The 24,457-nt window shown below is 46.8% G+C and overlaps 1 protein-coding gene across 1 annotated transcript in view; it reads right to left on the bottom strand.

Annotated features, from left to right (window-relative positions):
* Positions 1-24,457, bottom strand: part of LOC129697624 (fibulin-7) — a 48,366-nt gene that overhangs the window by 8,955 nt on the left and 14,954 nt on the right. Inside the window, exons 3-5 of the mRNA XM_055636332.1 lie at positions 19,727-19,900; positions 11,183-11,308; positions 5,824-5,967 (exon numbers count right to left, since the gene is read on the bottom strand). Of these exons, the coding sequence (XP_055492307.1) occupies positions 5,824-5,967; positions 11,183-11,308; positions 19,727-19,900 (444 nt within the window). The remainder of the gene's footprint in view (positions 1-5,823; positions 5,968-11,182; positions 11,309-19,726; positions 19,901-24,457) is intronic.

Raw genomic sequence — 24,457 nt, 5'->3', positions numbered from 1 at the left:
AGCCCGGAGAGCCGGCCAGGATCGATCCTGGCTGCAGATGAAGCGCAGGTCTGTGCCACGTCTCCCTCCTCCAATCGGCGCCCTCGATCACCGGATTTTAAAATCCGGATTACAACAATTTGGGGGGGGGGGGGGGTGCCCCCCACCTCTCAAAACATGGAGTGGACGTGTCCCCTCTGGGCCCCCCCCCGGGTTTTCCGCCCCTGAATTGAAAGACACAGCGAGGAAATAGGCCCGATGATCCACCGAGTCTACACCAACTCTCAATCTCTGGAGGCAATTTACAGGGGCCAATTAATGTACAAACCCACACGTCCCTGGGATGTGGGAGGAAACCGGAGAACCTGGAGAAACCCCGCGCAGGTGGCGGAGAGAACGTGCAAACTCCGTACAGACAGCACCCGGAGTTGGGATCGAACCCGGGTTTCTTGCGCTGCAAGGCAGCAACTCTATCGCTGCGCCACCGTGCCGCCCATAAAGAACCGTCAATAATGTCAAACTTGTTTCTGACAATCCTACTGCTCTCAGGCATAGTTTACCCTGGTTAACAGTTTCCCTTATTTCAAAAGAAATCATAACCTTGAAGTTTAAATCACCCGTTAGTCTCCCCTGTCTGAAGAACAGGCCCGATTTATCTGCTGAATTAACAGGCCCGATTTATCTGCTGTTCTCCATGTAATCAACACTACTCTTATTCCATTTGTGTAATACACATCTAGAAACATTTTTTAAAAACGTTCCCAAAGGCTACATAGGGAGTCCAGCTTCCTCGATCCACCACCCCTTGTGTGTGTAGATGAATCTGTGATTCTATGATATTCTCATCCCGGTGATGGACTTAAGCTAATATTTCATTTCATGTGCAGAGTTGGTGACATCTTTCTTAGAATTTAGAACAGTAACAGCACAGGAACAATGTCCGTGCCGAATATGATGCCATGACCACATCTTATCTGGCTGCACATACCCCTCCATCCCCTGCCTTTCCATAGTGGCGCAGCGGTAGAGTTGCTGCCTTACAGCGCCAGAGACCCAGGTTCGATCCTGACTACAGGTGCTATACGTACAGAGTTTGCATGTTCTCCCTGTGACCGCGTGGGTTTTCTCCGGGTGCTCCGGTTTCCTCCCACACACCAAAGACGTACAGGTTTGTAGGTTAATTGGCTTCTGTAAATTGTAAATGATCCCAGTGTGTGTAGGATAGCATTAGTGTGCGAGGATCGCTGGTCAGCATGGACTCGACGGGCTGAAGGGCCTGTTTCCATGCTGTATCTCGAAAGTCTAAAGTAAAGCTTGGATAATGCAAGTCACGATTTCTTCAATATATTGCAAAAGGAATGAGTACTTTAACCTATGATGAGCATTTGACGGCACTGGGCCTGTACTCTCTGGAGTTAGAAGAATGAGGGGGGGACCTCATTGATACTTACAGAATAATGAAAGGCTTGGATAGAGTGGATGTGGAGAGGATGTTCCCACAGAGGGATAGTCTAGGACTAGAGGGCACAGCCTCAGAATTAAAGGACGTTCTTTTAGGAAGGAGGTGAGGAGGAATTTCTTTAGTCAGAGGGTGGTGAATCTGTGGAATTCTTTGCCATAGAAGGCTGTGGAGGCCGTCAGTGGATATACTGTATATAAAATAGAGAGAGAGATATCCTTGATTAGTACAAGTGTCGGGGGACGTGGGGAGAAGGCAGGAGAATGGGTTAGGAGGGAGAGATAGATCTGCCATGATGGGCCGAATGGCCTAATTCTACTCTTATCTCCTATGATTTTATGACCAGCGGAAATAGGATTTGACTGAGAAACCATTGGGAGAAGCAGTTTTTTTTAAACTATTAATTTATGGGATGTGGCTCTGGTTGGCAAAGTCAACATTCTTTGCATCCACCATTGCCCCGTGTGCGGGGCAGATTGGCATAAACCACTGTGATGAGTGTGGAGTCTCGTACAAACCCCACTGGGAATAGATGGCAGATTTGTTCCCCAGGGATGGTAATATACATCCAATGCACTCTACCACAAGTGTGAAACTTCACAGTAGCTGACAACAGCTGATCCGTGATTTATTTAATTAATTACTAGAATCTAACTTGCCGCTGTGGGAGAGATTGATCAGGCAAGGACTTTATTCCTTGGAGCCCAGGAGGTGAAAGGGCCAACTTATAGAGTAGGATAGATAAGGTCACAGTGTCATAGTCATAGTGTGGAAACAGGCCCTTCGGCCCAACCAACCTACACCAGCCAACATGTCCCAGCTACACTAGTCCCACCTGCCTGTGTTTGGTCCATATCCCTCCAAACCTGTCCTATCCATGTACCTCTCTGTTTCTTAAATGTTGGGATAGTCCCAGCCTCAACTACCTCCACTGCCAGTTTGTTCCATACACCCACCACCCTTTGTGTGAAAAAGTTACCCCTCTAAGTCACCTATTAAATCTTTAAGAAGGAACTGCAGATGCTGGAAAATCGAAGGTAGACAAAAATGCTGGAGAAACTCAGCGGGTGCAGCAGCATCTATGGAGCGAAGGAAATAGGCAACGTTTCGGGCTGAAGAAGGGTTTCGACCCGAAACGTTGCCTATTTCCTTTGCTCCATAGATGCTGCTGCACCCGCTGAGTTTCTCCGGCACTTTTATCTGCCTATTAAGTCTTTTCCCCTTCACCTTGAACCTATGTCCTCTGGTCCTCGATTCACCTACTCTGAGCAAGATCTATTCCTCTCATGATTTTATACACCTATAATCACCACTGATCTTCAGTTGAATGCACCGTGTCTTTTAGTCAGAGGAGGGAAAGATTGGGGCAGCACAGTGGTAGACCCCTTGGTTCGATCCTGACCTCAGGTACTGTTTGTGTGGTGTTTCCACGTCCTCGCCGTGACCGTGTGGGGTTGCTCCCACATCCCAAAGACACGTGGGGCTGCAAATTGCCCGAGGTGTGTCAGGAGTAGATGAGACGGTGGGATACCATGGAACGATGGTCATCGGCATGGACTCAGTGGGCAGAAGGTCCTGGTTCCATGCTGTACCCTCTGTATTTCTAAACTGACAGGAGTGGAATGTGTAATAAAAACAGAATAACATTGGACATACTCAGCAAGTCCGACCGCATGTACAGACAGGGAAACAGGAAATGTTTCAGGTCAACTATCATTCAATCAGAACTTGGAATTTGTTTTAGCATGGCCTTTAACTTATAATAACACTGAAGTTGGTGCAGGCCTTTGATAATCTTGTGTTAATCATTTATTTGAGTTGAGTTTAGTTTATTGCCATGTGTACTTGGGTACAGTGAAAAGCTTCTGCTGCCTGCTAACCAATCAGTGGAAAGACTATACTTGATTACAATCGAGCCGTCCACTGTGTACAGATACATAATAACATGAATAGAGACATAAAAAACATACAAAATACTAGACTAAGTGGGACCCGTTGGGTCCCATGTTCACACGGGAGGGTTGGCCCCCCCGACGCAATATTCCACCTCTCCACCAATTCCAATATTGGTGACTAGTAGGGGGGCTTTCTAGAGTGCTGGTATGGGTTCTTGGGGTGGCAGCTCAGTCCCTCAAGCCTGATCTGCTGTCAGCTCACTCATGGCTGGTGGGCTGGCAGTCCCTCCCCCTCCCTCCAGCAGGGGCAGCAGAGAGAATGGTGATTTTTTTTAAACGCTAATATCTCTCTGATTTGTCATCGATGGGAAAAATCCTCTGCACACGGAAGGCGGAGGGGGGTCTCTGAGCGAGGTGGCCAAAAATGACTGCCGTAGGTGGCGGAGGTGTGTCGGAAATCGCAGCACAGTGGGCCAAAAGCGGTCAAGATCAGAGTTTTAGTAATATAGATGTGCAGTAGGCCATTCGCCACTTCAAGCCACTCACTATGATCATGGCTGATCATCTTAAATCAGTACCCCATTCCTGCTTTTTTCCTATATCCCTTGTTTCCTATAACCCTAAGTGCTAGATCTAACTCTCTCTTGAAAACATCCAGTGAATTGGCCTCCACTGCCTTCTGTGGCAGAAAATTCCACAGATTCACATCTCAGTCCTAAATGGCCTACCCCTTATTCTTAAACTGTGACCCCTGGTTCTGGACTGCCCCAACAACGGGAAATTTGTTCCTGCATCTAGCCTGTCCAATCCCTTAAGAATTCCAATGTTCTATAGATTCTGGATCAGGTCCTTTGGATTGGAGGGTAGCTAATGTTATCCCAGAAAGGCGGGAGAGAGAAAACAGGGAATTATAAACCAGTTAGCCTGACATCGGTGGTGGGGAAGATGCTGGAGTCAATTATAAAAGATGAAATAGCAGCACATTTGGATAGCAGTAACAGGATCAGTCGGAATCAGCATGGATTTACGAAGGGAAAATCATGCTTGACTAATCTTCTGGAATTTTTTGGGGATGTAACAAGTAAAATGGACAAGGGAGAGCCAGTGGATGTAGTGTACCTGGACTTTCAGAAAGCATTTGATAAGGTTCCACATAGGAGATTAGTGGGCAAAATTAGGGCACATGGTATTGGGGGTAGAGTATTGACATGGACAGAAAATTGGTTGCAGACAGGAAACAAAGAGAAGGGATTAATGGGTCCCTTTCAGAATGGCAGGCAGCGACTAGTGGGGTACCACAAGGCTTGGTGCTGGGACCGCAGCAATTTACAATATACATTAATGATTTATATGAAGGGATTCAAAGTAACATTAGCAAATTTGCAGATGACACAAAGCTGGGTGGCAGTGTGAACTGTGAAGAGGATGCTAAGAGGATGCAGAGTGACTTGGACAGGTTGGGTGAGTGGGCAGATGCATGGCAGATGCAGTTTAATGTGGATAAATGTGAGGTTATCCACTTTGGTGGGAAAAACAGGAAGGCAGATTATTATCTGAATGGTGTCAGGTTAGGAAATGTGGAAATACAACAGGATCTGGGTATCCTTGTACATCAGTCACTGTAAGTAAGCATGCAGGTACAACAGGCAGTGAAGAAAGCTAATGGCATGTTGGCCTTCATAATGAGAGGAGTTGAGTATAGAAGCAAAGAGGTCCTTCTGCAGTTGTGCAGGGCCCTGGTGAGAACACACCTGGAGTATTGTGTGCTGTTTTGGTCTCCTAATTTGAAGAAGGACATTCATGCTATTGAGGGAGTGCAGCGTAGGTTTACAAGGTTAATTCCCGGGATGGCAGGACTGTCATATGCTGAGAGAATGGATGGGCTGGGCTTGTATTCATTGGAATTTAAAAGGATGAGAGGATATCTTATAGAAACACATAAAATTATTAAGGGTATGGACACGCTAGATGCAGGAATCATGTTCCCGATGTTGGGGGAATCCAGAACCAGGGGCCACAGTTTAAGAATATGGGGTAACCCATTTAGAACAGAGATGAGGAAAACCCTTCTCACAGAGAGTTGTGAGTCTGTGGAATTCTCTGCCTCAGAGGGCAGTGGAGGGCGATTCACTGGATGCTTTCAAAAGAGAGTTAGATAGAGTTCTTAGGGCTCAAGGAATATGGGGAGAACGGATGAACGGGGACTGATTGTGGATGATCAGCCATGATTACATTGAATGGCGATGCTGGTTCGAAGGGCCGAATGGCTTCCTCCTGCATCTATTGTCCCTGTATCTATGTATTTATGTATCTAATTTTATATGTTTCTATGGTATCCCTTCTCATCCTTCCAAATGCCCGTGAATACAAGCCCAGTCGATCCATTCTTTCATCATATGTCATAAAGTTTAGTGCAAGATAAAGTTCAGTAAAACCCGATTAAAGATAGTCCGAGGGTCTCCAATGAGGTGATTTGGTGCATGTACATACCTTGGCACAGACTATTTCCGCTGGCACCACTCATATGGAAACCTGCATCACAGCTGCAGTGCTGGGCCCCCTCAACCTTTGCACATCGAGGCTTTCGACTGAAGGACGTGTCGCCGAACTCACTCAGATCCATCCCGGCACCAGCTGAAAAGAGAGCCCAGAATGACGTTTGAGCAACACAATGAATAGGAGAGTCCTGCGACTGAAATTCAGCCGCTTGCCAGCGAAACTCTCACTGATGGCTCAAACTAAAGTTGGCTTCAAGTTCAGAGGCCTCACAGACATTTCGAAGTTCACCAACTTAGTTCTGTTTTGTTTGGACGCTGCCACTCAGTTTGAAGTTTTATGATTTTCCAATGAGGTGTAACTGGGCAGAGACCCAGCATTTGGTAGAACATTAATAACGCTTCAGAAAACAAATGAGAGAAACGCACGGATTTTCCCATTATTTTTGACAGAGTGGTTTAAGTTTTATGCGCTCTGGGGATATGCTCCCTCAGAGGGGCTGTGCACATTAAATCCAGTTTTATTGAGAGCTTGCGTTCCTATAGGGTCTTGAACATGGTAAGGGATCCCCCACCTCATCCTCTGTGGCCCACCTCGACTCCAACCTATTTCTCCCCTCCCACCCACATTCCTTCCTCTAGCTTCACAATTCGCACCTCTTCGATCCTTTTGTCTCACGCCTGCTCTCTTTAAGTTTCTGGCCTTTGTCCGGCCATCTGCCTATCAACAATCCCTCCTCACCTGTATCAACCTATTTCCTAAGTTAGACACTTTAAGGATAAAGGGGAAATCCTTTAAAACCGAGATGAGAAGAACTTTTTTCACGCAGAGAGTGGTGAATCTCTGGAACTCTCTGCCACAGAGGGTAGTTGAGGCCAGTTCATTGGCTATATTTAAGAGGGAGTTAGATGTGGCCCTTGTGGCTAAGGGGATCAGGGGGGTATGGAGAGAAGGCAGGTACAGGATACTGAGTTGGATGATCAGCCATGATCATATTGAATGGCGGTGCAGGCTCGAAGGGCCGAATGGCCTACTCCTGCACCTAATTTCTATGTTTCTATGTTTCTATGTTTCTATGACACTAAGAGCTGGTGTAACTCAGGGGTCAGACAGCATCTCTGGAGAAAAGGAATAGGTGATATTTTGGGTTGAGACCCTTCTTCAGACTGAGAGTCAGGGGGAAGGGAAACGAGAGGTATAGATGGCGATGTAGAGAGATACAGAACATGGGTTTTGCAGAACTCTCGTTGGAGAGAGGAGGAGGCAACATTGTCCATATCTCTCATTTCCCTTCTCGTTACTCTAGCCTTTTGTGTCTTCAACCTATTTCCTGCCAGGCTTTGTCCTGCTACTTCTCTCTTCCCACTATGAGTCTGAAGAAGGGTCCCGATCCAAAACGCCACCTATCCATGGTCTCCTGAGATGCTGCCTGGCCCACTGAATGACTCCAGCACTTTGTGTCTTTTTTTTTTGTTAACCAACATCTGCAGTGCTTCCAAAGTGCTTTACAGGACTAATATTTCAGTTTGGTACTGAGGGAAAAGTTCAGGGTTGGTGACATCTTTCTTAGAACGTAGAACATAGAACGGTTCAGCACATGGACAGGTCCTTTGGCCCACAATGTCTGTGCATCAGACACAATGTCAAGACCATCTCTGATCTGGCTGCAATAGACCAATATACCTGCATATATCCATGAGTATCTAAAACTCTCTTAAATGCCACTATCACATCTGTTTCCACCACCACCCCTGGCAGCACGTTCCAGGCACCCACCACCCTCTGTGTAAAAAAACCTGCCCCCCCCGCACAATTCCTTTAAACTTTGCCTCTCTCACTTTAAATCACTACCCTCTTATTCTTTAATCGGTTTATTGTATTGTATTGTATTTAAATTTATTGGCATTGTCTCAATTTGTGACAACGAAATGAATTTCCCTTACAGGCAGTATCATTTAAAAAAAAAAATCACAAAAATTAAATAAATAAATAATAAATAAATAATAAAACATATTATAAATAAAATTGAAATTGAATTAAAAAAAAAAAAAAAAAAAAAGCACAAACACAGAAAGTCCACGACACAACATAACATAAATGGCATCAAGGTGAGGATGGCACCATAGTCCAGCCAGCGTCCCCTCCGTGTTCATCCGTGGTCGGGGCCTTCCGAGCACCCGCAGTCGCCGCCCCCGGGTGGCCCGATGTTCAGGCCCTCACGCCGGGCTTTAGACCTTAGAGATACGGCACAGAAACAGGCCCTTCGGCCCACTGTGTCCACACCGACCAACGACCACCCCGTATACTAGCTCTATCCTACACACACTAGGGGCGATTTACAATTTTATGAAGCCAGTTAACCTACAAACCTGCATGTCTTTGGAGTGTGGGAGGAAACTGGAGCACCCGGTGAAAACCCAGCCGGCCACAGGGAGGTCGTGCAAACAGACAGCACCCGTTGTCAGGATCGAACCCGGGTCTCTGACGCTGTGAGGAAGCAACTCTACTGCTGCGCCACCGTGCCAAGTTCATATCTCCAGTCAGTTCGGGGCTCTTGGGTTAGGAGGGAGAGATAGATCAGCCATGATTGAATGGCGGAGTAGACTTGACGGGCCGAATGGCCTAACTCTGCTCCTATCAGTTATCACATGACCATCAATGCGCTCATTGGCATCAAAGTTGTCGCTGTCAGAGAGGTAGAGTCTAATTTGCGTCTCTCGTGGCCACCGACCTTTATATTATCCGTCTCACGCTAGTGCACCTCAGACAATCGTCACGCACTCTTCTCATCGTGCTCTCTGATATTTGTTTCCACATCTAGAAAAACGATTTCCAATGTTATCCAAGGAACAGGGCCACATTCCCTTGGTGGAATGTGCATGCATGGGCACGATTTGAACTCTGCATCAACGGCAAATGTCTGGGCCAGATTACACATATTTGAAGAATAAATAAAGACACGGCAAGTTCACAATTCAGCAGGAAAGTCTCTTAATGTATTTGGCGTTAAATGATTCGATTGGAAAAGTCTGACTCCGTCATCAAATTCCATCCAGCAGCTTGGCACCCAGGTATTTTTGAAGACAATATGTGGCGTCACGATGGTGCAGCGGTAGAGGTGCTGCCGGACGGCACCAGAGACCCGGGTTCCACCCTGACCTCGGGCGCGGAGTTTGCACGTTCTCCCTGTGACCGCATGGGTTTCCTCCGGGTGCTCCGGTTTCCTCCCACATCCCAAAGACGTACAGGGTTGTAGTTTAATTGGCCCTATGTAAATGTTCCTAGTGTGTAGGGAGTGGATGACAAAGTGGGATAACATAGAACTGAATGGAATGGGTGATTGATGGCCAGTGTGGACACGATGGGCCAAAGGGCCTGTTTCCATACCGTCCCTTTCAATCAATAAAATCAAAGAGGAGACTAATTATCACATGACATCATGTTCGCTGTGGACATGTTCATAAGTGATAGGAGCAGAAGTAGGCCATTCAGCCCATCAAGTCTACTCCGCCATTCTATCATGGCTGATCTAACATTCCCTCTCAATCCCATTCTCCTGCCCTCTCCCCATAACTCCTGACACCCGTACTAATCACGAATCTGCCAAACTCTGCCTTAAAACCTCCTTCTTTCATCTCCGCAACATCGCCAAACTCAGACCCTCTCTCACACCGCCCGCTGCTGAAAGACTCATCCATGCCTTCATCTCCTCCCGACTGGACTATTGCAACTCACTTCTCCTTGGCATCAGCTCCACCTACATCAACCGACTCCAACTGGTCCAGAACGCAGCCGCCCGACTCATCACCCACACCAAATCCTGGCATCACATCACTCCAGTCCTCAAACAACTTCACTGGCTTCCCATCTCCCACCGGATCACCTACAAAATCCTTATCCTCACCTACAAAACCCTCCCCCCATATCTCACTGACCTCCTCTCCCCCTACCAACCCTCACGGTCCCTCAGATCCACATCAGCCGGTCTCCTCTCCATCCACAAGTCCAACCTCCGCAGTTTTGGGGACAGAGCCTTCTCCAGGGCAGCTCCCAGGCTCTGGAACTCCCTCCCCCAACTGATCCGCAATTCCGTGTCCCTCACCATCTTCCAGTCCCGCCTCAAGACCCATCTCTTCACCTCTGCCTATCCTTAGCCCCACGTGCCCTCCCTTTTCATCTGTGCATTAACTGCCTCATACTGTGTTTTGTAATGAATTCTGTATTTACTTTGTGTACGAGTCATGTCTCTACTATTTATTTCATTCCCCTTACATGTTTTTCCTCTACTTGCTAAATTTTTGTAAGGTGTCCTTGGGACTCTTGAAAGGCGCCCATAAATAAAATTTATTATTATTATTATTATTATTAAAAATATCCACTGACTTGGCCACCACAGATTCACCACCCCCTGACTAAAGAAATTCCTCCTCATCTCCTTTGAAAAGGTACATTCTTTTATTCTGAGGTCATGCCCTCGAGTCCTAGACTCTCCCCAACTGGTGGAAAATCCTCTTCACATCCACTCGATATAGGCCTCTCACTATTCAGTGAGTTGCACTCAGGTCCGACTGACATTGTGGGCCAAAGGGGTCTCTTTCGTCTGAGGAAGGTTCCTGACCTGAAACATGACCTGAGTTACTCAAGCACCTGTTGCTCCAGTCCTTTTATTTTTGGTAAACCAGCATGTGCAATTCTTCATTTCTGTACTCCAAAGAACTTTTGTGTTTAGAGATGCAGTGTGGAAACAGGCCCTTCGGCTAGGATCGCCAACTGTCCCGTGTTACCCATTTTTGGGCTGAATTGGTTTGTCCCGTACGGGACCGCCTTTGTCCCATACTCGGGTCGAGGGGTCTCTCGGGTCAGAACGCCGTATCCGGCCCTGCCTCGCCCGTCCCAACGTAGTGCAGCCCATGGAGTGCAGCAGCAGCAGCAGCAGCAGCAGCGCCTCGCCCGTGGCCCCGTCGGTCGTCCGCCCGGCCAGCTGTCCGACCTTCGGACCTTCGCTTACTGCCGACACCACCACCCCTCCTTCTCATGGCCGATCATCGGTCCATGAGTTGGACGGGGCGCCGGACTTTGCGCGTGACGTTGCGCGGCCCGGACCAGAACTCCTCAGCTGGCCCCGCCGGCTGGGCTTTGTGTGTAGTCCAGCACCCGGGACAACTCATCATTCACCCAGACACGGCCCAGTCGGTCAACGAATTGCCGTCAGGAATTTGTCCCGTATTTTGTCACTTATTTGGGAGTGAGAAGGTTGGCATCCCTAACCTGCGGCCCATCGTGGTATTTGCTTCAGAACCTTCCCAGAGCAGAGGGTTTTGGGCTGACTTGCCCACATGCAGCTGGTACCAACCTGTGGGCACTGGATGGCCACAGTGGCTGCCCGTCCAGTTGTTTGGGCAGATACAGGCGTAGTGATTCACGGCATCCACACACGTCCCTCCATTCTGACAGGGGTTGCTGGTGCACTCATTCACCTCTGCAAGGCAAACACACAACCTTGGAAAACACTCAGGTAAGGTGGCAGAGCTCATTCCATATAACCATATAACCATATAACAATTACAGCACGGAAACAGGCCATCTCGGCCCTACAAGTCCGTGCCGAACACCTATTTTTCCCTTAGTCCCAACTGCCTGCACTCATACCATAACCCTCCATTCCCTTTCTCATCCATATGCCTATCCAATTTATTTTTAAATGATACCAACGAACCTGCCTCCACCACTTCCACTGGAAGCTCATTCCACACCGCTACCACTCTCTGAGTAAAGAAGTTCCCCCTCATGTTACCCCTAAACTTCTGTCCCTTAATTCTGAAGTCATGTCCTCTTGTTTGAATCTTCCCTATTCTCAAAGGGAAAAGCTTGTCCACGTCAACTCTGTCTATCCCTCTCATCATTTTAATGACCTCTATCAAGTCCCCCCTTAACCTTCTGCGCTCCAGAGAATAAAGACCTAACTTATTCAACCTTTCTCTGTAACTTAGTTGCTGAAACCCAGGCAACATTCTAGTAAATCTCCTCTGTACTCTCTCTATTTTGTTGACATCCTTCCTATAATTGGGCGACCAAAATTGTACACCATACTCCGGATTTGGTCTCACCAATGCCTTGTACAATTTTAACATTACATCCCAACTTCTATACTCAATGCTCTGTTCATTCATCATTCATCAACATTGTGATCAGACAAGGCAGTGCCTTTAGACTTTAGAATTCAATGGTTCCATGATGCTTTTACAGTTCACATGTGCAAATGTACAGTGACATTTTCTCTCTTACATACAGTCCAGTTTTCAAGAGAGAGTTAGATTTAGCTCTTCTGGCTAACAGAATCATGGGATATGGGGAGAAAGCAGGAACAGGGTACTGATTCTGGATGATCATATTGAATGGCGGTGCTGGCTCAAAGGGCCGAATGCCCTACTCCTGCACCTGTTTTCTATGTTTCTAGAGTAGAGAGAGTTGTGAATCTGTGGAAATCTGCCAGAGAAGGCAGCTGGTACCAACCTGCTAGATTAGATAGATAGACACAAAATGCTGGAGTAACTCAGCGGGACAGGCAGCATCTCTGGAGAGAAGGAATGGGTGATGTTTCGGGTCAAGACTGAAGGGTCTCGACCCAAAATGTCACCCATTGCTTCTCTCCAGAGATGTTGCCTGTCCCGCTGAGTAACTCCAGCATTTTGTGCCTGTCTTCGGTTTAAACCAACATCTGCAGTTCCTTCCTGCACACAGAGTAGATCAATACTTTATTGTCACATGAGCATGAAGGTACGGTGAGACTCTTTGTTTTTTGCATGCACAGCACACGAGGTGTGGACAACGTTACAGAGCATTGCCATACCTAAGCGTATCTCCGACTAGCACATCTATAAGATGATCCCTCAGCCTCCTGTGCTGCATAGAGTAAAGGCCCAAGCTCAGGTCATCGAATCCTAGCAACATCCCTGTAAATCATCTCTGCACCCTTTCCAGCTTATCAACATCCTTCCTATGACAGGGTGACCAAAACTGAACACAATACTCCAAACGCATCTTGTACAACTGCAACACTCAACTTCTCAACTTCTACATCGAAACAAAGAACTGGGTGATGCCAAAGGTTGGTCCTGGTCTTTATCAGCTCCTCACCCCCTCTTCCCTCTAGTTTCAGCCTGAAGAAGGGACCCAGCCCGAAACATCACCCATCCTTTTTCTCCAGAGATGCCGCCTAACCTGCTGAGTTATGCCAGCACTCTGTGCCTCTTTTCAACTTCTATATTCAATACCCTGGCTGATGAAGTGTAAATATATGGTATGGTTTTACTGGATTATCTGTAAAACAGAACAATTCACCACATCGAGGTACACATGACAATAAAGGAACTATGACTACTATGACTAAATAAAAGCCGATCAGCCTCAACCTAATGGAATGGAGCGAGATCCAAGAGGGTCTGATGGACCCAATCCCAATCCCAATCCCAATCCCAATCCCAATCCCATTCCCAATCCCAATCCCAATCCCAATCCCAATCCCATTCCCAATCCCAATCCCAATCCCAATCCCAATCCCAATCCCAATCCCAATCCCAATCTCAATCCCAATCCCAATCCCAATCCCAATCCCAATCCCAATCCCCCAAATCCCAATCTCAATCCCAATCCCAATCCCATTCCCAATCCCAATCCCATTCCCAATCCCAATCCCAATCCCAATCCCAATCCCAATCACAATCCTAATCATTTCCATACGGCACGGTGGTGCAGCGGTAGAATTGTTGCCTTGCAGCGCCAGAGACCCGGGTTCAATCCCGACTACGGGTGCTGTCTGCACAGAGTTTGTACGTTCTCCCTGTGACCGCGTGGGTTTTCTAAGGGACCTTCGGTTTCCTCCCACACTCCAAAGACATACAGGTCTGTAGATTAATTGGCCTGGTGTATGTGGAAATTGTCCCTAGTGTGGGTAGGATAGTGTTAATGGCCTGTCCCACCAGCATGCGATTGCATGCGTTTAACGCGACCAAACGGAAGCGGAGTTCCCGGTAAGTACGCGGTAAGTACGCACAAAGTTCGCGCTTGATGTAATTTACATCAAACTCACCAATCAGCTCTGCAGGAGGCGGGCCGACTGAATTTGGACGTCGCACACCGTCGGGCGGTGACATCATCGCGCAAGGCCACGCGCTAGGCGTACGACGTCAAGCTGCTGCGTATGATGTCGAGGCGCTGCATAAGCCCTCAATGCGCCTGCGGGCCGACAGGGCATTGCCACACGGAATTTTCGAACAGTGCAAGATTTTTGGAGCCCCGCGCGATGTCGGGGCCAGCCCCGCACAACGCCATACGCCTCCACCGATCGAAGTGGGACGGCCCCGCGAGGCCGAACGCCTCAAACGACCACGTTTGGTCACGCTATCGCATGCTGGTAGGACAGGCCCTTTAGTGTGTACAGGGTGATCGCTGGTCGGCATGGACTCGGTAGGCCGAAGGGCTTGTTTCTACGCTGCATCTCGAAACTAAATGAAACTAAACTAAACTAAACACACGATCGTCTAACTGTATCCACCTGCGATCGTGGATAACAGCTGCTTTGTGTCGAGTTGCATGGCAGCAGCTTGGTTGGGGAATGGTTCTGCCCAAGTCCCAGTTGTAGATGTAGCCCAGTCCATCGCACAGACCAGACTGCCCACCATCAGACTGCCCACTTCACGCTAAAGCAGCCAATATAATCTATGACTTGTCCCAACCCAACATTCCTCCTTCTCCCCACTCCCGCCTGGCAGAAGGTACACAAGCTTTTCACTGTACCTCACAGTACATTTGACAATCATGATGAACTAAGCTAGAAGCTTGAAAGCCCGCACCACCAGACTCAGGAACAGCTTCTTGCCCTCTGTTATCCGGCTTCTGAACGCCCCTTCCATAAGGCAGGGTACTGTCCGATTCACCTCTACCCCGTTGTGGACATTGGACTGATATGCAACTGATGCATTCTACGGTCCGTATCTTTTCCTTTGTTCTTATGTACTGAACTTGAGCCTAACATAGGTATTTAGTTTAGTTTTTGTTCCAGTGATACAGCATGGAAACAGGCCCTTCAGCCCATCGAGTCCACACCGTCCAGCCATCACCCATTCGATAGTTCTATCCTACACACTAGGCACCATTTACAGAAGCCAATGAGCCGAGAAACCGGCACGGCTTTTGAAACCGGAGCATCCGGAGAAGAGAGAACATACAAACTCTAGTGAGCTCTGAAGGTTTGAACAACAAAGGCACCCTGTACCTTGTACCCTGTGGTCATCACATCTGAAGAGTCTACACTAGAAGTTGGACAATTTATCCCGGACAATTTTTATATTTATCAAACCAATTAACCTACAAACCTGTACGTCTTTGGAGTGTGGGAGGAAATGGAAGATCTTGGAGAAAACCAACGCGGTCACGGGGAGAACGTACAAACACCGTACAGACAGCGCCCGTAGTTGGGATCGAACTGACCCGGGTCTCCGGCAATCGCTGTAAGGCAGCAACTCAACCACTGCGCCACCGTGACCACCCTGAAATTCAGTCTGAAGAAGGGTCTCGACCCGAAATGTCACCTAATGGCCCTGTCCCACGGTGCGAGTTCATTCCAAGAGCTCTCCCGAGTTGAAAAAAAATCAAACTTGTGGTAAGCACGGAGAATGAACGTAGCGGGTACGTCGGAGCTCGGGGCATCTCTTAGCGCTAACGGCAGGTACTCAGGAAGACTCGCTAACGGCAGGTACTCGGGAAGACTCGCTAACGGCAGGTACGCACGGGAAGACTCGCTAACGGCAGGTACGCACGGGAAGACTCGTGAAGATTTTTCAACAGGTTGAAAAATGTCCACGAGAGCCCCAAGTACCGACGAGTGGCCATTACTGTAAATCTCCGAATTCAAATCGGGGCAAACTCGGGGAGAGCTGTTGGAATGAACACGTACCGTGGGACAGGGGTTCAAGCATGTTCTCCAGTGATGCTGCCCGATCCGCTGAGTTACTCCAGCACTGGTGTTCCTAGTCACACTAAACCACCCTGATCAAAGCCAGCTTAGTGTTAGTGGGTTTTAAAGTGAAGCAGCTTTGCGTTCACCCGCATGGGAACACCTGCATGCCTTTCCTGTGTTGGTCACACATTCCAGGGAGATCTTCCTTGGCAGGTGGTCCCAGCCGGGGTGAAAGTACCTGCACTCACTCGCACCCGTGGATCAGCCACTTCACAGCTGCCGGCCTTTCATGCATTTCGGAAGTCACGTTGGGCTAAAGAATTCCGAGACGTTTCATGAAAATAACTTCACGGTCTACCGGCCTGGAGGTATTGCAGGCATCTTATTGATGGTCGTTTAGCCTGGGCTCAGGGGTGGAGCAAAGCCTGCCTGTATGTTGCGGTGATGCATGGCCTGACCGAACTCTGCACAATGTTCAACTATGGTCTGTTTCAACGTTATGATGATCCTGCCGCACCATTGTCATGAACAAGTTTTTCTAAGGGTTAGGCTTATGTTCATTCTTGTCTCGTGTACTGAGGTACAGTGAAAAGCTTTGTTTTGCATGCTAACCAAACAGACCAGACGCACTATACATACATACATGACCAACATGCCTCATCTACACTAGTCCCACAGACCTGCATTTGGCCCATGCCCTTCTAAACATTTCCAATCCAGGTATCTGTCTTTTAAATATTTGGAAAGTACCAGCATCAACTACCTCCTCCAGCAGCTCGTTCCATACACCTACTACCCTTTGCATGGAAAATGTTGCCCCTCAGTTTACTATTAAATCTTTCCCCTCTCACTTTCTCTTAGAGTGGAGTAGTTGGGAGGTCATGTTGCAGTTGTATAAGAAGTTGGTGAGACCACATTTAGAATATTGTGTTCAGTTCTGGGCACCATGTTATGTTATAGGAAAGATAGTGTCAAGCAGGAAAGGGTGCAGAGTAGATTTACGAGGATGTTGCCAGGACTAGAGGGTGTGAGCTATAGGGAGAGGTTGAGTAGGCTGGGTCTCTATTCCATGGAGCGCAGGAGGATGAGGGGAGATCTTATAGAGGTGTACAAAATCATGAGAGGAATAGATCGGGAAGATGCACACAGTCTTTTACCCATAGTAAGGGAATTGAGGACCAGAGGACATAGATTTAAGGTGAATGGGGAAAGATTTAACAGGAATCCGAGGGGTAACTTTTTCACACAAAGGGTGGTGGGTGTATGGAACGAGCTGCCAGAGGAGGTAGTCGAGGCTGGGACTATCCCATCGTTTACATAGAAACATAGAAAATAAGTGCAGGAGGAAGCCATTCGGCCCTTCGAGCCAGCACCGCCATTCATTGTGATCACGGCTGATCATCCACAATCAGTAACCCATGCCTGCCTTCTCCCCATATCCCTTGATTCCACCAGCCCCTAGAGCTCTATCTAACTATCTTTTAAATTCATCCAGGGAATTGGCCTCCACTGCCCTCTGTGGCAGATAATTCCATAAATTCACAAAACTCTCTGGGTGGAAACATTTTTTCTCATCCCAGTTTTAAATGGCCTCCCCTTTATTCTTAAACTGTGGCCCCTGGTTCTGGACTTCCCCCATCATTGGGAACATTTTTCCTGCATCTAGCTTGTCCAGTCCTTTTATAATTTTATAGGTTTCTCTAAGATCTCCCCTCATCCTTCTGAACTCCAGTGAATACAAGCCCAGTCTTTCCAATCTTTCCTCATATGAGAGTCCCGGGGATTAACCTTGTGAACCTACGCTGCACTCCCTCAATAGCAAGGATGTCCTTCCTCACATTAGGAGACCAAATTAGGGGACCAAAACTGTGCACAATACTCCAGGTGTGGTCTCACCAGGGCCCTGTACAACTGCAGAAGGACCTCTTTTACTCCTATACTCAAATCCTCTTGTTATGAAGGCCAACATGCCATTAGCTTTCCTTGGCAGTTAGACAGGTACATGGATAGGACAGGTTTGGAGGGATATGGACCAAACACAGGCAGGTGGGACTAGTGTAGCTGATGTGGGTAAGTGGGGCCGAAGGGCCTGTTTCCACACTGTTTCATTCTATGACTCTATGACACTTTCACCTTAAACCCTTGTCCTCTGGTTCTTGATTCCACCTACTATGGGCAAGAGATTCTGCGCAATTACCATACGTGCGGGTTTGTAGGTAAATTGGCCTTCTGTAAAATTGCCTCCCATGTGTAGGGAGTGGATGAGAGAGTGGGATAACATAGTAATGGTGTGAACGGGTGATGGATGGTCAGTTTGGACTTGGTGGGCTGAAGGGCCTGTTTCCATGTTGTATCTTTCAGTCAACCAACCAACTAATCAATCGATCAACCAACAGCTTTTTTCCTCAGGCCATCAGACTACTCAACACACTTAAGAAAATTCCATGAACAGTACCCAAACAAAGACAACAAACTGAAAATAACTTTGGCTCAATGTCTCCAATACGAAATTTGCACTTTTTCTATATTGCACCTTTCATTGTTGCACCCTGTTTAAAATACCTCAATGTTTTTGCTACATTTTGGCACACTGTGAATATTTTATTATTTTAAATAATGTATGTCTATTGTCTATTTTTATTGGTATGTTGTCTCTCTGTGTTTTTAATATTACTTGCACATTTGGAGTATGGGGAAATGACAATAAAGTTACTTTGAACTTTTGAACTATGAACTTTGATCAATTGATCGATCAATCAATCAATCGATCGACCGATCCTTTGACAGTTTTACTAAAGGGTTAGTGTTCTTTGGTATAACTAATTTGTTTTAACTAATTGTTATATATATAGAGAATAAATAAAGATTAAATATCTAATCCATGCACAGGTCATTATTATTTTCATGGCTCAATTAACCCTCTCATTACATGGCAAAGCAAGTGTGGAGAACATTCATTGTGGTTTGCACATAATGTACCGTCGAAACATGGACCTCATGGGTTTCCTCTGGGTGCTCCGGTTTCCTCCCAAATCTGGGATAGTTCATTGTTTGTATTCTAAAATGACGGAGAGCCACTTCTGGTGTATGGAACAAGCTGCCAGAGGAGGTAGTTGAGGCTGGGACTATCCCAATGTTTAAGAAACAGTTAGACAGGTACATGGATAGGACAAGTTTAGAGGGATATGGACCAAACGCAGGCAGGTGGGAGTAGTGTGGATGGGACTTGTTGGTCGATGTGGGCAAGTTTGGCCGAAGGGCCTGTTTCCACACTGACTCCAAGACTATTTTTGATTCCCTTATGTGATTTTAAGTTTAAATATTTTGGTTTCGACTGATAAAATGATTTTTATTTTTTAAATTGTCCCGAGTGTGTGGGATAGAACTAGTGTATAGATGCTCATTGGTCGGTGTGGACTCGGTGGGCCAGAAGGGCCTGTTTCCACATTGTATCTCTAAACTAAACTAAGCATGGGGTAGTGAGCAGAGGGTAGGACGAAGGAAGGAAAGATGCACAAGGCCATAGTTTCATTGGCTTCTGTGAATTGTAAATCATCCCCTAGTGTGTAGGGTAGTGTTAGTGCATGGGGTCAGCATGGACTCAGTGGGCCGAAGGGCCTGTTTCTGTGCTATATCTATTCAAATGTAAAGTTGGCTTGATCGTGTTCATTTAAGCATTATCTACTTTGATTAAATAACATGGAAACAAAGCATGTAATCTGTACCTTGGTGCATGTGACAATGATAAACTTTAACCCAGCCGCCTCCACCACTCCAGTCAAAGCTCCCTACACTGACAGGACAAGTTTGTAATGGGGGTGAGTTTGTTCGTGACCAAATCCGATGATGATGGTGTTTCATTCCCCGGGCAGCGGTGTGGGCTGGGGAGGATTTGGCGAGCCAAGGCTACGCCGTGGTGGGAGTGGGATTGACAAATACCTGTACAGTTGGCTGTACTGCCCGTCCACCGCCGGCTAGCCCGGCACACTCTGGTGCTGGAGCCGCTCAGCTGATACCCAGGCAGGCAGATGAAGTGCACCTCGTGGTCCATGCTGTACTTGGAGCCAAGCTTCTTGCCGTGCCTGGGGGCCTCCAGCGAAGGACACAACACCGCTGAATGAGAGAGAGAAAGAGAGTCTGAGCAGAGCCCACCTTACCTCAAAGACACAGTGTTGGAAACAGACCGTTCAGCCCCCTGAGTCCGTGCCGGCCAGCGATCACCCCGTACACTAGCACTATCCTACACACTGGGGACAATTAACAATTCACAGAAGCTAATTAACTTACAAACTTGCATGTCTTTACTTCCTTTGTCCTATTGTTTGCTTACTGTTACATATTATTTTAATATTTGAATAGATTTTTTTTTTTAAATTTAAAAAATAAATAAATAAATAAATAAATAGATATTTTTGATTAAAGAAAAATAATACTGTTAGAGACCCTTGTTTAGTTTAGTTTAGAGATACAGCGCGGAAACAGGCCCTTCAGCCCACCGAGTCTGCACCGACTAGCGATCCCCGCACACTAACACCATTCTACCCCCTGGGGACAATTTACAATTTTACCATAGCCAATGAGCCTACAAACCTGTAATTCTTTGGAGTGTGGGAGGAAACCGGAGCACCCAGAGAAAACCCACGCGGTCACAGGGAGAACGTACAAACTCTGTACGGGCAGCACCTATAGTCAGGATTGAACCCGGGTCTCTGGAGCTGTGAGGCAGCAACTCTACCGCTGCACCACCGTGCTGCCATATATTTCAAATCCAGTGTTAAAACGCATTTGTACTCCCTGGCTTTTGACCATGCCTGAGGCTTTGCTTCTGTTTGTGGTGTTTTTGATGTTTCTTTATTTTACATGTCTTTTCCTACTATTTCTTTTGATTGTTATTTTTGGTGTGTAGTGACTTTTTTTGTCAATGATTAGTGATGTACAGCACTTTGTTGCAGCTATGTTTGTTTATCAAGTGCTCTATAAATAAAATTATTATTATTATTATTATTATTATTATGATTTTTTAAATTAATTTAATTTTTTTATTTTTCTTTAATCAAAAATATCTATTCATTTTTTAATTTTTTTTTTTTTTTTAATTAAAAAAAAATATCTATTCAAATATTAAAATAATATGTACAGTGCAGTAAAAACCAAAGCAGGACCCACCACCGTAATACACGACAAACGATACACTATTATACAACAATCTTACACTCCCTGTCAAAGATGTATTCAACCCCTCCCCCTCCGTGGTGCCCAGCGGTCCCGGAAATCCCGTGCGTAGTCCCTCTCTAACACTAACTCGCGGATGGCCAGCTTGGCCAGGCCCAGGAGCAACCCAACCAGCACATCTTCAGTCCTACCCTCTCCCCTACGCACAGGGGGGTATACTTGAGGAGTTACTTCACTGGTACTCGATTTAAATAAATTTGTAGAGGCGAGCTCTCTTTCTCCACTATCACACTCCACCACACCTCCATTCCCCACCTCCTCCTGACAAACGGTTGGTGGGAGACGGAGAACTCACACCCTGGTGGGTTATTGCAGGGAAGGGGGAGAAGCAGAAGTTTGAAAGGGGATCTGAGGGATAGGTTTTTGTTACAGAGAGTGGTTGATATCAGGGTCATGCTGCCAAAGATGGGGGTGGCATCTGATATATAACTGTGAGGCTTATAAAGTATTTAGACAGATACCTGAGGCCAGTTCATTGGCTATATTTAAGAGGGAGTTAGATGTGGCCCTTGTGGCTAACGGGATCAGAGGGTATGGAGAGAAGGCAGGTACGGGATACTGAGTTGGATGATCAGCCATGATTATATTGAATGGCGGTGCAGGCTCGAAGGGCCAAAGGGCCTACTCCTGCACCTAATTTCTATGTTTCTATGTCTATGTTACCTAAATAGACAAGATTGGGTTCTAGGATTGGGTCCTAGAACAAGCAGATAGAATTAATGTAAATGGGCAAATAGGTTAGCATGGGCACAGTGGGCTGAAGTGCCTTGTTCTGTGCCGCATAACTCCATGCACCCCCTCACTGTAAAGCTATGCCCTCTCATTGTGCATACTTGTACCGTGGGAAAAAGGTTGTGACTGTCGACCTTATCTATGCCTCTCCTCATTTTGTATCTTTCTATCAGCACCCCCTCGACCTCCACCATCCCAGAGAACAAGCAACCCACGTCTGTCCGAGTTGTTTGAAGAAGGGTCTCAATCTGAAACATTACCCATCCCTCAGCCTGTCCCGCTGAGTTACTCCAAGATTCAAGATTCAAGAGAATTTATTGACATGTGTCCCTGAAATTCTTGCTTTGCTTCAGCACAACAGAACATAGTGGGTATGAATACAGAACAGACCAGCACTTTGTGTCTATCCTGAGGCTTGTATGTCTGGCAGCTCGAGGGCCTGAGTTAACAGAATAGTTTGGGCAGGTTAGAACTTTATTCCATGGAGGATGTACATGGAGGATGAGGGGGTGATCGTGTAGATATAAGATGATGACAGGAATAGATGGGGTAAACACACACAGCATCTTGCCCAGAGCAGGGCAATCGAGAACCAGAGGACATAGGTTTAAGTTGAAAGGGGGAAGGACTTGAACTTTATTTCGCCTTCCATCACACAGTGAGGAATGTGTAGGAGCCACTGTGGTGGATGTTTATATTAAAATGTGTTTTGGAGTGACCTATTGCTTTTAATTGTATGACTGACCTGGCCAATGATATTCCTCGTATGTTGTAAAACATTCTTGGCGAATAAAGTGTGATTCTGATTCTGATTCTGATTCTGATTCTGATTCTGATTCTGATTCTGATTCTGATTCTGATTTAATAGGCACCTGAGGGGCAACTATTCTACGCAAAGCGTGGCGGGCGTAAGGAACAAGCTGCCGGAGGAGGTAGTTGAGGCAAGGACTATCTGTCTAACCCTCTAATCCTAGAATCATTCTGGCAAACTGCACTCTCTACAAAGACTCCACGTCCTATAAACCATTTCAGAGGTGTGTGTGTGTGATATATATGCCCTGACAATATGGTCTCCAGTTTTGATTGGAGCCAACAGCCCCAGAGGTTAACTGGAGATCCGTGACTTTGCAGGACAAAGTAACAAATAATTTAGCCAATGTCGTATCAGGGGGCACCAGCCCTCTTTTAGCCCATATCCCATTGTTCATAAATCATAGGAGTAGGATTAAGCCATTCAGCCCATTGAGTCTGCCCTGCCATTCAACCATGCTTATCTACCTTTCCCTCTCAACCCCATTCTTCCCAATGACAAATACCCATTGACTTGGCCTCCACAGCCTTCTGTGGCAATGTATTCCACAGATTTTCCACTAAAGAAATTCCTCCTCATCTCCTTTCTACATACATTCTGGGACTGTGCCCTCTGGTTCTAGACTCTCCCACTAGTGGAAACATCCTCTCCACATCCACTCTATCCAAGCCTTTCATTATTCTGTACGTTTCAATGAGGTCCCCTCTCGTTCTTCTAAACTCCAGCGAGTACAGGCCCAGTGCTGTCAAACGCTCAATTATGTGCTGAAACCCTATGTCAGTGTGATGGAGATAATCAAAAGGTTTTCAGGGGTGAATTAGATTGGCACTTGATGGGAACTAATTAGCAGGGCATTCGTCTAAGAAACAGTTTACACTGGCATCAGCCAACCTTCCCTGTCCCGCCTGCAACTGGTCCAAAACGCCGCAGCGAGACTCTTGACAGGCGCCCGAAAAAGGGACCACATCACCCCGATCCTGGCCCCTCTCCACTGGCTCCCTGTGCTGTTCCGAATAAATTTCAAGACCCTCCTCTATGTCTACAAAGCCCTCAATGGGCTTTCCCCCTCCTACATTAAAAGTCTTCTCACCCACCACTCCACCCCCAGGTCCCTCAGATCGGCCGACTTGGGGTTGCTGAATATCCCGCGGTCTAGGCATAAGCTCAGGGGAGACCGCGCCTTTGCGGTTGCAGCTCCTAGACTGTGGACCAGCATCCCCCTTCCCATCAGAACTGCCCCCTCCATCAACTCCTTTAAGTCTAGACTTAAAACTCATCTTTACTCTCAAGCCTTTCCTGACATCCTCTGAGTGAGGGCTATATGTATGTATTTATGTATGTACTTAATCTATGAACCTGTGTTGTATAACGTTAATACCTCCACCAATGTAAAGCACTTTGGTCAACGAGAGTTGTTGTTTAAATGTGCTATAGAAATAAAAGTGACTTGACTCGACTACTTGGTGCAGAGCAAAGCTTTTGAAGTGCGCTACCCAGTCAGCTGAAAGACTTCACATTATTGCAATCGAGCTGTCCCTTCAGTCAAGGAGGATGCCATTGAATATGCTGTTCTGCAAGAGGCTGGCATGGATTCAATGGTTGAATGGCCTCCCTCCCTCTGTGACTGGCCACACCAGTTCTGCGATTCTATTAAAAGGAAACCTTGGGGCTGTGAGAATGGCCACAAACCACGTAGAATAATATTTAAACTCCAGAATGGTGAGGTGGGTTGCCGAACCCACGAGGACACATGGTGCCGTGTTTATTTTGTACTGTGTGCGCAAGAGAGATGTGCTTTCAAAATGTGATGAGAAAAATGTGTCCAGCATGCTGCGGCTCATATAACGCAGTATTTGTACACCTGCCCGCGGTGAATATTGAAATAGCTACGCTGT

The sequence above is a fragment of the Leucoraja erinacea genome, chromosome 5 (genome assembly GCF_028641065.1).
Source record: "Leucoraja erinacea ecotype New England chromosome 5, Leri_hhj_1, whole genome shotgun sequence".
Classification (NCBI taxonomy): Eukaryota; Metazoa; Chordata; class Chondrichthyes; order Rajiformes; family Rajidae; genus Leucoraja; species Leucoraja erinaceus.
The sequence above is the reverse complement of the archived record's forward strand: the minus strand, read 5'-3'. Positions and strand labels throughout refer to the sequence as shown.